The sequence below is a fragment of the Chroicocephalus ridibundus genome, chromosome 24 (genome assembly GCF_963924245.1).
Source record: "Chroicocephalus ridibundus chromosome 24, bChrRid1.1, whole genome shotgun sequence".
In the NCBI taxonomy this organism is placed as follows: Eukaryota; Metazoa; Chordata; class Aves; order Charadriiformes; family Laridae; genus Chroicocephalus; species Chroicocephalus ridibundus.
The window spans coordinates 3121035-3133985 of record NC_086307.1 but is presented as its reverse complement, the minus strand read 5'-3'; the positions used below and the strand labels follow the sequence as shown (position 1 = coordinate 3133985).

General features: G+C 71.1%; 3 protein-coding genes across 4 annotated transcripts in view; 1 reads left to right on the top strand and 2 right to left on the bottom strand.

Annotated features, from left to right (window-relative positions):
- The first annotated feature begins 829 nt into the window (after positions 1 to 829).
- On the top strand, positions 830 to 4269 carry CD63 (CD63 molecule). Its single transcript, XM_063359153.1, is given in 9 exon segments — positions 830 to 917; positions 1192 to 1265; positions 2855 to 3043; positions 3158 to 3232; positions 3336 to 3431; positions 3545 to 3670; positions 3672 to 3692; positions 3785 to 3868; positions 3986 to 4269. Coding segments are annotated over 8 exon segments (723 nt in total). The 5' UTR covers positions 830 to 917; positions 1192 to 1199; the 3' UTR covers positions 4052 to 4269.
- Positions 4270 to 5162: 893 nt separating this feature from the next.
- On the bottom strand, positions 5163 to 8814 carry RDH5 (retinol dehydrogenase 5). Its single transcript, XM_063359104.1, has 4 exons — positions 8476 to 8814; positions 6212 to 6470; positions 5578 to 5741; positions 5163 to 5462 (listed from the first exon to the last, which is right to left on the bottom strand). Exons 1-4 carry the CDS (start codon positions 8786 to 8788, stop codon positions 5239 to 5241), a joined length of 960 nt encoding a protein of 319 aa, XP_063215174.1. The 5' UTR covers positions 8789 to 8814; the 3' UTR covers positions 5163 to 5238.
- Positions 8815 to 10306: 1492 nt separating this feature from the next.
- Positions 10307 to 12951, bottom strand: part of BLOC1S1 (biogenesis of lysosomal organelles complex 1 subunit 1) — a 59830-nt gene continuing 57185 nt past the window's right edge. For both annotated transcript variants that reach the window (XM_063359297.1, XM_063359296.1), the window contains 3 exons: positions 12635 to 12707; positions 11607 to 11739; positions 10307 to 10645 (listed from right to left, as the gene is read on the bottom strand). In XM_063359297.1, coding sequence (XP_063215367.1) covers positions 10535 to 10645; positions 11607 to 11739; positions 12635 to 12707 — 317 coding nt within the window. In that variant the 3' untranslated portion in view covers positions 10307 to 10534. The remainder of the gene's footprint in view (positions 10646 to 11606; positions 11740 to 12634; positions 12708 to 12951) is intronic.

Sequence of the window (12951 nt, the reverse complement as noted above, 5' to 3'; positions counted from 1 at the left end):
GTTATAGAGTGGCCGGGACCCCAGGGTGCAGAGTGTGGGGTGTTGGGGACCCCAGGGTGCAGGACACAGGGTGGCAGGGACCGAGGGGCTCAGGGTGTCAGGGACCCCAGGGTGCAGGTTATAGGGTGTCGGGGACCCCGGGGCACAGGGTGTGGGGTGTCTGGGACGCCGCGGTGCAGGGTATGGGGTGTTGGGGACCCTGGGGTGCAGGACGCAAGGTGTTGGGGACCCCAGGGCACAGGGTGTGGGGTGTCTGGGACCCCGCGGTGCAGGGTGTGGGGTGTTGGGGACCCCGGGGTGCAGGACACAGGGTGTTGGGGACCCCAGGGTGCAGGGTGTTGGGCGTTGGGGACCCCGGGGTGCAGGACACAGGGTGTTGGGGACCCCGGGGCACAGGGTGTGGGGTGTCTGGGGCCCCACGGTGCAGGGCGTGGGGTGTTGGGGACCCCAGGGCACAGGGCACAAGGTGTTGGGGACCCCGGGGTGCAGGACACAGGGTGTCAGGGACCCCGGGGCGCAGGGTGTGGGGTGTCGGGGACCCCGGGGCGCAGGACGGGGTGACAGGGACCCAGTGGCGCGGGGTGTCCGGCACCGGGGTGTCCGGGACGCCCAGACCCCGGGGTGCGGGACGGGGTGGGAGCTCTGGGGGGGTTGTGTGTGTGTGTCTGTGTGTCTGTGTGTCCGTATCCCCCCCCCCGCTCCGGCGCGACCCCCTGTGTCCCCCCTCCCGCGGCTCCGGCCCCATTAAAGCTCCGTCCCTCGCCCCGCGTGTCCGCGCTGCCGGCGGGGGGGGCGGGGGAGAACCGGGCGGGGGGGGGGGCGGGTCCCGGGGCGGTGCCGGGGTTTCCTGTTGACTCGCCCCGGTCCCGTCACATGATCGCGGGGCGAACGGAGCGGGCGGCGGAGCAACGGCGCCGGTGAGCGCCCGGGGCGGGGGAGCGGCGGCACCGGGCGAACCGGCACCGGGAGCACCGGCACCGGGCGGGCAGCGGCAGCGGGAGCGGGTGGGGAGCGCACCGGGAGGGGTCCCGGGACGCCGGGGCTCAGGCACCGGGAGCGGAACGGGGGATCGGGAGGGTGGGAGTCGGGCAGGGGGAGCAGCACCGGGGGAGGGGTGACACGGCACCGGGAGCGGGGTGTTGGGGCTCGGGCCCGGGGCCGGTACCGGGGCTGAGGCGGCGGCTCCCGCAGGACGGGCCATGGCGATGGAGGGCGGGATGAAATGCGTGAAGTTCCTGGTTTTCGTCTTCAACTTCATCTTCTGGGTGAGTGCGGGGTCGGGGGGCACCGGGGGGGACCGGAGCTTTGGGGGGGGCCTGGGGCCGGCAGCACCGGGCAGACGGGCCCTTCCCTTCCCTGCCCTGCCCGCCCCCCCCCGGCCCCATGGCAGGCGGCAGCCTCCCCAGTATTGTCCCCCCACTGACGTCAGCCTTCCCCCCCTATATGGCCCCTTTGACACCCCCTGGACACCCCCCAAATCCTGAGTTGGGGGTCATGGGGACGCTGGGGGGGGGGGCGGTCCCTACTGCTCGGGGTGGGGGGAGGGGGCTGTAGCGAGTGCTGGGGGGGCGAGGGGCACACGGCAATACCTACCCCGGGAGAAGCTTGGCAGCGGGCAATGTTGTGGCTGCGCGCCGCCGTCAGTAGGTTCCAGGGGTAACGGGGCTGGGCAGGGCGAGGCTGGCACACCTCAGCCCAGGGAAGCTGAGCCCCGGCATCAGGGGGGGCACCCCACGGGTGGCCCTGTGTGTCCCCCCCTCCTCATGCCCCCGAAGCCCCATGGCTCCCGGCTGCCCCGACCGGGGTCCCCCCATGGGGCAGGCCGTGGGTTTGGGGAAGTCGGGGTGAGGAAAGAGACACGAGGAGCCGAATGGCCATAGCGGGGTGCGGGGGGGGGATGACGGACACGGCGGGGGTGGGGGGGTGAGTGTGTTCCCGGCCATCCCCCCCGTCCCCCCCACACAGGGAGTGACTCGTCCCGGTCCCCACCCTGATCCCGCCGGGCTGAGTCACCCCTGGAGGGCCGGGGAGGCGGGGGGGGCTCGGGCTACCCGCCAGCACGGGGAGGGGGGGGGACACATGATGGCGACACCGGCGCCAGCCCCCCCCCGGCCCCCGCCACCCTGAGTGTTTGTGCAGCGGGTGGCCCCCCCCTTGGCTCTGTTTGCCCACGCCCAGCGAGCAAACAGGGCCCGGGGGGGCCGCCCGGGGGGAGTCCCCACCACCACTGGGACACTGATGCCGGGGGGGGGGAGGTGGGGTCCCACCCGTGGGGGGGTGCTGGGGGGGAGGGGGTTTGGATGGACCCGCTTCAGCCCCAGCACCGGGAAGGGCCGCGGGTGTCCTGGCTCCCACATCGGGGGGGCTGCCGGTGCCCACCGGGACGGCCCGTGCCTGGAGTGACCCCCCCCCTGCCCTGGCACCCCCTGATCCACCCGAGGAACCCCCAAGTCGGGGGGCTGGCGCTGTGTCGTGTGTCTCTCCCCCCCCTCCCCGCTCCGAGGCCTCTCGCCGTGGCCGGAAGGTCGGACTTCCCGGACTTCCCGATCTTCCCGGCGTTCCCGTGGCTGCCAGCCTGGCCCCCCCCTCGCCGCAGCGGGGTCGGGGAGCGTCTCGCCATGGGGACATGGCCGGCGGGGCTGTGCTGGGCTGTGGGGGGGGGGGTAGAAAAGAATCCCCCCCCACATCACCCCCAGAAAGGGAGTCCCCAATTTGGGGCCAAACCCTGGCGCTGCTGGATCCCCTCCCGGAAAGGGGATGATGCTCCGCTGCGGGTGACTCCCCCACCCTAGAGATGGGTCCTGGCACCCCCTCAATGATCTCTATCCCCCCCCCACCGTGTCTCCCCCCCCAGGTGTGCGGCGTGGCCCTCATCGCCATCGGCATCTACGCCCAGGTGGCCCTGGATAAGACGCTGGCGGTCAGCAGCGCCTCCGCCTCCAGCACCCCCGTCGCCATCCTGGTGCTGGGCATCATCATCTTCTTCATCTCCTTCTTCGGCTGCTGCGGCGCCTGGAAGGAGAGTTACTGCATGGTCACCACGGTGAGCACCCTGATCCCCCCCCCACCCACCACCACCACCACCCTGACCCCACACACACCTTAAACCACCCCCCCCAACCTGACCCCCACCCTGTGTCCCCCCCCCCGGCTCCAGTTCGCCGTCCTGCTCAGCATCATCTTCCTGGTGGAAATCGCCGCCGCCATCGCTGGATACGTCTTCAAGGACAAGGTGGGGGACGCGTGAGGACGGGGCATGGGCCCCCCTGGGTGCTGTGGACACCCCCCCCCCCCCCCCCGCCAGTCTCTGACCCCCCCGACCCCCCCCCCCCCAGGTCCGCTCGGTGCTGGAGGAAGGGCTGTGGGACGCCATGCACAAGTACGGGGAGGACGAGCCCCTGGCGCAGGCGGTGGACGAGCTCCAGAGGGATGTGAGTAACGGGGTGACCCCGTGGTGGGGGGCGCTGGGGGGGGCGGGGCTTGGTCCCCCCCCCTGACCCCCTGGGGTTCCTGTCCGTTCCCCCCCGCCCCCGACCCCCGGCAGTTCGCTTGCTGCGGAGCCAACAACTACACGGACTGGGCCACCATCGAGCCGTTCAAGGTCAACAACACGGTGCCGCGGTCCTGCTGCCGCAACGCCACCGTCGCCTCCTGCAACGTCCGCCCCAGCCCCCGCCACCGTCTACGAGAAGGTGAGACACCTCCCCCCCACCCCCCACAACCGCCAGGCTCAGCCCTGGGGGTCCGGCCGCCCCCTGAGCTCCCCCCTCCGCTGCTCCCCCAGGGCTGCCTCCAGAGCATCGAAGCCTGGATGAAGAAGAACATCCTCATCGTGGCCGCCGTCGCGCTGGGCATCGCCTTCTTCGAGGTAGGACGTGGGGCTGAGTGTGTGTTGTCCCCCCCCAACAATGTGGGGCTGAGCCCCCCTCCCCTGCCGTGTGTGGGGGCAGGATGGGGACCACCCCCTTCCCCTCTCCCTTTCCAGATCCTGGGCATCATCTTCGCCTGCTGCCTGATGAAGGGCATCCGCAGCGGCTACGAGGTCATGTAGCCCCCCGCCATGGGTGCCGTGGCCCCCCCCCGGCTCTCGCTGACCTCCCCCTGGGGGGCTGTGGGGGCTGCTCCAGCTCGCTCACCCCCTGCAACCCCGGGGCAGGGCCCCAAGTGCCAACCACCCCCCGTTGGATCCCTCCCTGTGTGCTGGGGGGGGCCCGGGGGGGCCGGGGGAGCATCTCTGGGTTTGGAAATAAAAAGAAAAGCTTCTGTAGAGCCCCGTGTTCCCCTGCCCCCACCAGGCTGGGGGGGATGGGGTGGGATTGGGGGTGTGTGGGGGGGTCCCCTGTGGGGCTGGGGTGGGATCTGGGGGGTCTGGGGGGCATCCCCTGTGGGTGTTGTGGGGCTGGGGTGGGGTCTGGGGGGCATCCCCTGTGGGTGCTGCGGGGCTGGGGTGGGATTTGGGGGATCTGGGGAGGGTCCCCTGTGGGACTGGGGGGGGGCCCCTGTGGGGCTGAGTGGGACTGGGGGGGGTCTGGGGGGTGTCCCCTGTGTGTGCTGTGGGGCTGGAGTGGGGTTGGGGTATGTGTGGGGGGGGTCCCCTGTGGGGCTGGGGTGGGATTGGGGGTGTGGGGGGTCCCCTGTGGGTGCTGCGGGGCTGGGGTGGGATTTGGGGGATCTGGGGAGGGTCCCCTGTGGGATTGGGGGGGGCCCCTGTGGGGCTGAGTGGGACTGGGGGGGTCTGGTGGGGGGTGTGTCTCCTGTGCGTGCCGTGGGGCTGGGGAACCCCCCGGGTGCTGCCCCATCCTGTGAATGCACTGGAATCTCCCAGCCAGGGAGGAACTGGTCTTACTGGGAGCAATGGTGGGGAGGGGGGGGCAACACGCGTGGCCTTGGTGGGAGCAGCCCTGTCCCACCCCAGTGCTGGGGGCGGCGGGGGGGGGGGGCGGGGGGCTGTGCCAGGGCTGGTGGAAGGGCAGTGGTGGGGGTGGCACCGTCGTCTGTGTCACCCCCCACCCATAATTGCAGCAGGGCTGGTGTCACCCTGTGCCACACCAGTGCCACCAGCAGTCCCCAAGCCACGGGGGGGGACGGACCCCGCTGAGCACCGCAGGGTCGGGTGGGGGGTTTGCACAGCACCCGGGACGGGCGGTTTATTTGCAGCGCTGGGGGCAGGGGAAGCGGGGGGGGGGGGCTCTGGTGGCCCTGGGTGGTGGTGGTGGGGTAAGCGGTGGCCGCGGCGGGCTAGCGGACGCGATGGGCCGGCTTGGGCAGGATGGTGGCCAGGGCGAAGTCGACGACGCAGGCGGGCAGGTAGGAGGCGGGCAACCAGAGGAGTTTGGCATCCCAGCCCGCGCTGTAGCGGGTGCGGGGGTGCCGGGCCCCCAGCGCGTGCTCGATGCAGCACGTCACCTTGCTGAGGTCGGCGTCGCAGATGAAGTTCATGATGAGCCGCTGCACCTTGAGGTCTGGGGTGGGGGGAAAGGATGGGAGGGAGGGGGTCAGACAGCCCCGCCGGGGGGGGGAACTGAGGCAGCCCCCCGCTCCCGAAGCTGCCGCCGCCGCCCCCCCCCCCAAACTGACACTTGTGGAAGAAATCCTCGCCGTAGCTGAGCCGCGTCTCGGGCGGCAGCCGGTCCCAGAGCTGGCGCAGGGAGGCCTCGATGCTCTCCAGGTTGGTCACCGCCGTCTTGAAGAAGCCGGGCTCCACGATGCTCACCTTCACCCCGAAGTGGTACATGTCGCGCCTGCGGAATCACGGAATCATCCCGGAATGACCGGGGTGGGAAGAGACCTCCGGAGATCATCTCCTCCAACACCTCCCCCCCCCCGGCCCCGGCCAGAGCAGGGTCACCCAGAGCAGGTTGGACACAACGCATCCACGTGGGTCTTGAATGTCTCCAGAGACGGAGACTCCACCACCTCCCTGGGCAGCCTCTGCCAGGGCTCCGCCGCCCTCAACGTCAAGAAGTTCCTCCTCGTGCTGAGATGGAACTTCCTACGGTCCAGTTTGTGCCCGTTACCTCTTGTCCTGTCCCCGGGCACCACCGAGAAAAGACTGTCCCCATCCTCCTGCCACCCACCCTTTCAGTATTTATAAGCGTCGAGAAGATCCCCCCCCCCCCCAGTTGTCTTTTTTCCAGACTGAAGAGACCCAAATCCCTCAGCCGAGGGTTGTGTGGGGTGAGGGCACCATGGGGGAGGTTCCGGCACCCACCGCAGGCTGTCGGAGAAGGCCTCCACGCAGTACTTGGAGATGCAGTAGCCGCCGCCGTTGGCCGAGAGGCGGCCCAGGACGCTGGAGGTGTTCACCACCCGGCCCCGCGCCCGCTTCAGCAGTGGCAGGAGCTGCAGCGTCACCTCGATGGCCCCGAAGGCGTTGACGGCCATCACCTGGCGATAGTCCTCCATCCCCATCCACTCCGTGGGGCCGATGGGGTTGGCCACCCCCGCGTTGTTCACCAGCCCGAAGAGACCTGGAGGGGGAGGCGGGGGGTCCGGGATGGTGGCCACGGTCCCCTTCGCTGTGTCCCTGCCCTGTGGCACCTCCCCTGGGACCCCCAGCCTGGCCCTGGTGGGACCCTCCCCTCCATCTTGCCCTATAGCCTATTGCAGGGACCCCCCCACCTGCCCCACGGCACCCCCTGCCAGGACCCATCTTGCCCCACAGGCCCCCCGTCCTCCACCTTGGGATGCCCTGGTGGGACCCCCCCGTTCTGCCCTGTAACCCCTCCCCAGGGACCCCTAATCCTGCCCCACAGCACCTTCCCCGGGGACCCCCTGGTCTGCCCTGGACCCTCACTATGGAGCTCCCCATCTTGCCCCGTAGCGTCCCTTGGTGGGGCCCATCCTCTTGCCCTATAGCGTCTCCATCCTGCTCCCTACCAGCCCCTGCTGGGGTCCCACCCTGCCCCCCAGCACCTCCCCCAGGACCCCATGTCCCCCCCGAGCATCTCCCCTGGGTCACATCCTGCCCCGTAGCACCTCCCCGGGACCCCATCCCACCCCCCAGCGATCTCCCCTGGAACCCCACGTCCCCCCCCAGCACCTCCCCTGGGACACCATGTCCCCCCCAGCACCTCCCTGGGTCTCATCCTGCCCTATAGTACATCCCCTGGGACCCCATGTCACGCCCCCCTAGCACTTTCCTGGTACCCAACCTGCCCCATAGCACCTCCCCCAAGACCCCATGTCCCCCCCAGCACCTCCCCGGGACCCCATCCCACCCCTCCAGCACCTCCCTGGGACCCCATGTCCCCCCCCCGCCACTGCCCCAGGACCCCATGTCCCTCTCAGCACCTCCCCTGGGACCCATCCTGCCCTATAGCACCTCCCTGGGATGCCGTGTCCCCCCCAGCATCTCCCCGGGACCCATGCTGCCCTATAGCACCACCCTGGGACCCCATGTCCCCCCCCCAGCACCTCCCCTGGGACCCCATCCCACACCCCTGGGTCCCCATCTCACTCCCCCCAGCACCTCCCCTGGGTCCCATCCTGCCCTCTAGTACTTTCCCTGGGTCGCCATGTCCCCCCTCCCAGCACCTCCCTGGGATGCCACGTCCCCCCCCAGCACCTCCCCTGAGACCCCATCCCAACCCCCCAGCACCTCCCTGGAACCCCATGTCCCCCCCAGCACCTCCCTGGGACCCCACTTTCCTCCCCCCAGCACCTCCCTGGATCCCCATCCCAGCCCCCCAGCACCTCCCTGAGTCCCATCCTGCCCTATAGCACCTCCTTGGGTCCCCATCCCAGCCCCCCAGCACCTCCCTGGGTCCCATCTTGCCCTATAGCACCTCCCTGGGTCCCCATCCCAGCCCCCCAGCACCTCCCTGGGTCCCATCCTGCCCTATAGCACCTCCCTGGGTCCCCATCCCAGCCCCCCAGCACCTCCCTGGGTCCCATCCTGCCCTATAGCACCTCCTTGGGTCCCCATCCCAGCCCCCCAGCACCTCCCTGGGTCCCATCCTGCCCTATAGCACCTCCCTGGGTCCCATCCTGCCCTATAGCACCCCCTTGGGTCCCCATCCCAGCCCCCCAGCACCTCCCTGGGTCCCATCCTGCCCTATAGCACCTCCCTGGGTCCCCATCCCAGCCCCCCAGCACCTCCCTGGGTCCCATCCTGCCCTATAGCACCTCCCTGGGTCCCCATCCCAGCCCCCCAGCACCTCCCTGGGTCCCATCCTGCCCTATAGCACCTCCCTGGGTCCCCATCCCAGCCCCCCAGCACCTCCCTGGGTCCCATCCTGCCCTATAGCACCTCCTTGGGTCCCCATCCCAGCCCCCCAGCACCTCCCTGGGTCCCATCCTGCCCTATAGCACCTCCCTGGGTCCCCATCCCAGCCCCGCAGCACCTCCCTGGGTCCCATCCTGCCCTATAGCACCTCCCTGGGTCCCATCCTGCCCTATAGCACCTCCCTGGGTCCCCATCCCAGCCCCCCAGCACCTCCCTGGGTCCCATCCTGCCCCCCCTGCCCACCTCACCTTTCTCGCCCACCTCTGCCTGCACCCACTCAACGGCACGGCGGATGCTGTCGGAGCGGGTGACATCCAGCAGGGTGGTGCGGAGGTGGCCAGAGCAGCCCCGCTGGAGGCTATCGGCCCCTTTCTGGGTCAGGCAGGCGGCCAGCACCCGGTAGCCCCTGCGGGCCAGCCGCCGGGCCAGCAGGTTGCCGAAGCCGCTGTCACAGCCGGTGATGAAGACGTGCTTGTCCTTGACGGAAGGCAGCATCCGGCGATCCCGCACCAGCCAGCCCAGTGCCCAGGCCAGTGCCACCAGCACCAGGTACAGCCACATGGTGGGGCCGGGGGGGGGGCCTGTGGGGCCGGGGCGGGGGGGGCAGTGGGAGAGGAACCCCGGTATCCTGGGCCGTGTCACACACACACAACCCCCCCTGCCCCACATCACCCCCCCGCGCCCCAAGTTGAACCCAGGCACCTCGGGTAAAGCTGTGCATGCCCCCCCCCCAGATCCCCTGCCCCACACCATGGGGGGCAGCCACCCCCCCCCTCCATCCCCCGGTGGTAAAAGGAGCCGTGGGGGGGCTGAAGATTGACCCCAGTTTGGAGCTGGTCCCACATGGGTCTCGCTCCGTGCCCGGGGGGCACCCAGGGACCCCAGAGGATGGTCCCTGTCCTCTCAGGGTGGGGGTCAGCACCCCATGTCGCCCTCCCAGGGTGGGGGCGAGCACCCCACCGCCCCCCACTCCCGGATGGGTCTGGGACCGACCTGTCTGTGGCCGGGCCCAGTGTCCCCACGGCATGCCAGGGATTAGCCGGGCGCTGTGCGTCACTGCCTGGCCGGGACCCAGCGCCCCACGTGTGGCACCGGGGGGGGGGGTGTGTCCCAGCTGTTCCCCCCTGGCTTAACCCCGTCCCCGCTCCTGCCCACCCCCCCCCGGCTGCTCCCTGCTCCTGACCCACACAGGGAGGTGACCGTCACCGCTGGGACCCCCCCCAACCCACCTGCCCCCAAGTCCCACCCTGTCCTGTTGGGGAGGGGGTGTCCCCTTCCAGGAGCCCCGTTTGGGGGGGGTCTTTGGGGGGTATCAGCATCCCCCCATGGCTCCCGGTAGTGGGTGCTGGCCACGGGTTACAACCCCCCTGCTCCCTCCTGTGGGGCTGGGACAGGGGGTCCGGGCTGACCCCCCAGTGTGGTGGCAGCCACCGCCCCCGCCTCACCCCCACCCTCGGGGGCTGTGGGGGGACACCCCACATCTGCCCTGGGTCCCCGGAGTCGGGTGAGGGCAGGGGACGGCCAGCAGCCCCTGGACGGCACGCTGAGACCCGACAGACTCATCTCACCGCAGCCGTGGGGCAGACCCATGGTGGGGGCACCCTGGACCCGGCTTGGGGTGCAGGGGGGAGCCCACCCAGCAAGCCCCCACCTACCTTTGGGGGGCAGAGGGCTCCGGGCGCTGCTGTGGCTGCGGCGGCAGAGGCTGTCTGAGCCGGGGGGGGGGGGGCCGCGGCCGCTCCTCCCCCTGCACCGGGGCAGCACCCGCAGCCAAAGTTCACAGCGGGCTGAGCCACCCCGGTCCCCCCCCGCCGCCTGCAGCTCCGGGGGGGGAGGGCAGGATTTGGGTGCATGGGGGTGCTGCGACACCCCTCGCCTTGTTGGGGGGGACCCTCACCATGGAGGAGCCCCTGACCAGGGCCGAGAGGGAGGGTGACCCCCCAGGGGACGCAGAAACCCCCCCAGGTTCCCCTTCCCAGCCCTGGGAGAGGGGAGCTGGGGGGCCGAGCTGCCCCCCCCGGGGGATTAGAGCCAGAAGGGGCCCTTTGTCCCGGAGAAAAAGGAGCCTCAGAGCCTGGGTTAAGCGGTAAAGAGGATGAGGGGGCTTAGGGGGGGCAGCGAGGGCTGTGCCTGGCCCGGCTTCCACACCTCCGCCATACAACCACGCTTTATTCTGCCCGCGCCCCGATACCGAGGGGTCCCTGTGGCGGCCGGCGGCGGCGGCGGCGGTGGCATTGTGCCCGGGGCTTGCGATATCTGCCCGGAGCAGCCATGGCGATGGGGGGGGCCCCGGGGGGGGGGTGCAGCTCAGGAGCAGGAGGGCTGGAGCTGCCCCTTGTAGACGTACTCCAGGGCGGTGGCGATGGTCCGCATGTCCAGCTCGATGCTGCGCGCCCAGTTCTCCACGTCGCCGATCTCCTGCCGGGATGGGGCGGGGGGGGCGGCTGTCAGGGGGCTGCCGGTGGGATTTTGGGTGGGGGTCCCATCCTCCGGCGGGTCCCACCCTCCAGCAGCCGCAGCCCTGTGGGGGCTCGGGGCTGGCTGAGCCCCCACGAATGCTGCCAGACTGCTCCAGCGTCAAGCCGTGGGGCTGGGGGATGCAGCCCACCCACCCACCGGCACTGGGAGGGCTGGACCATGCCGGTGGTGGGCTCCTGGTGGGGCTGGGGGGCACAGCCCACTCAACCACCCCCCCTCCAGCACTGGGTGGGCTGGACCGTGCCAGCAGTGCGTTCCTCGTGGGGCTGGGGATGCAGCCCCCCCCCCCACCAGCACTGGGAGGGCTGGACTGGGCTGGTGGTGGGCTCCCAGTGGGGCTGGGGGATGCAGCCCACCCACCCACTGGCATCGGGTGGACTGGGCTGGGCTAATGGTGGGCTCCCAGTGGGGCTGGGGGATGTGTCCCACCCACCCACTGGCTCCACAGGGGGCTGGACTGTGCCGGGGGGGTTTCCCAGTGGGGCTGGGGGATGCAGCCCACCCACCCACTGCTTCCAGGGGGGGCTGGACCGTGCTGGAGGGGTTCCCAGTGGGGCTGGGGGACGAAGCCCACCCACCCACTGGCACTGGGAGGGCTGGACTGGGCTCGTGGTGGGCTCCCAGTAGGCTCCCAGTGGGGCTGGGGGGTGCAGCCCACCCACCTACCCACACACCTACCCACCCACTGGCACTGGGGGGGCTGGCCCATGCTGGTGGGGGCCTCCTGGCACACGTTGGTGGCAGGACCCCAGCCCCGGCGACACCAGGGGTTTCCATGCGGCTGCTTTTCCACGTGTCCCAGAGGGAAATCCGCTCCCCCCAGGGCTGGGGGGTGTGTGTGACTCCCCCCTCCCTGCCTGTGCTTGAGGTGGGGGACGGGACGGGACCCCCCCGCGCACACCTTCAGGGCCTGGTTGAAGTTCTCCACCATGGTGATCCACTGCCCCGTCTGCTTGGCGAACTGGGCCGCCTGCACCTGCAGCGTCTTCACCTCGTGGTCCAGCTTCCGCTGGTTGACGTACGCCTGAGCCACCCTGGGGGGGGGGGGGACGGGACACACATGGGGGACACACATGGGGGGTGGGGTCCCACCCCAACGGCCCCAGGGTGGGGTGGGGGGGTCTCTAGGGAGGGGGTGGGTACAGGGAGGGGGGGAAGGCGAAGGACTTGGGGGCCACTAGAGGGGCTGCGGGGGGGGGGGGGGGGGGGGGTGGCAGGGGGTCTCCAGGGAGGGGGTTTGGGGTGCGGGGGGGGAAGGGGCCAGGAAGTTGAGGCAGTCCCTGGGCCGGGGGGGGGGGATGAGGGGTCGCTGGCTCTGTGTGTGTGTGGGAAGGAGATTGGGGGGGGGACCCTGATGGGGGGGTTAGGGGTGCAGGGGTCTCTGGGTGGGGGTTGGGGTATCCCTGGGCAGAGCTTTCGGGGCGGGGGGGGGAAGGGCCCCCAGGGCTGGGAAGGGTCCCTGGCCAGTGGATTTTGGGGGAAGGGACCCCAGGGTTGCGGGAGGGGGGGTCCCTGGTTGGGGTTTCCAGGGTTAAAAGGGGCTGGGGATCCTGGGGGTCCCCGGGGTGGGGGGGTGCCAGGAGGGTTTTGGGGGCCCTGGATAGGAGATTTGAGGAGGAAGGGGCTGGGGGGACCCTGGCCGGGGGGGGGTTGGGGATTGCAGGGACCCCTGGATGGAGTTGGGGAGTCCCTAACCAGGGCTTGGGGGTCGGGGGGTCCCGGGGGGTCTGGGGGTCCCCAGTGGGACGTTCAGGGGCCTTTGGGGGTCCCCGGGTAGGGGATTTGAGGAGGAAGGGGCTGGGGGGGTCCCGGGTGAGGGGGGGGGTTGGGTATCCCCAGCCGAGGGTCAGGGGTCCTGGGGGGGAGTTTGGGGGGTCCCCAGCCGGGGGTCGGAGGGGTCCCGGGCGGGGGGGGGGGTCCCGGCCTCACCCCACGTTGAGGTGATCGACCAGGGCCTCGGTCAGGCGGGTGGCGGCCGCGATGGCCTCCCTGCGCCGCCGCTCTGCGGGGACGCGGCCGTGAGGGGCGGCGGGACTCCAACCCGTGACGCCACCCGGGAGCGGCGTGACGTCAGCGTGCGGGGCGGTGACATCACGCTCCACCCTGCCGCCCCCCCCCCCCCCCCGCCGCCCCTCACCACCACGGTGTTCCCACCCTCCCCCTTTGACGGACAGCCCCACCGACCAATGGGGTGCGCGGCCCGGCGGTGAGCGGCAGCTCCCGCCGCCAATGGGGAGGGGGGGCGC

What these genes read in the sequence shown, in the direction of transcription:
- RDH5 (XM_063359104.1), bottom strand. Translation starts at nt 8,788, where the DNA reads ATGTGGCTGTACCTGGTGCTGGTGGCACTGGCCTGGGCACTGGGCTGG. An exon ending in GGCAGAGGTGGGCGAGAAAG is followed by an intron (nt 6,471 to 8,475) that starts GTGAGGTGGGCA and finishes CTCCCCCTCCAG; the next exon opens with GTCTCTTCGGGCTGGTGAAC. An exon ending in CGAGGATTTCTTCCACAAGT is followed by an intron (nt 5,463 to 5,577) that starts GTCAGTTTGGGG and finishes CCCCCACCCCAG; the next exon opens with ACCTCAAGGTGCAGCGGCTC.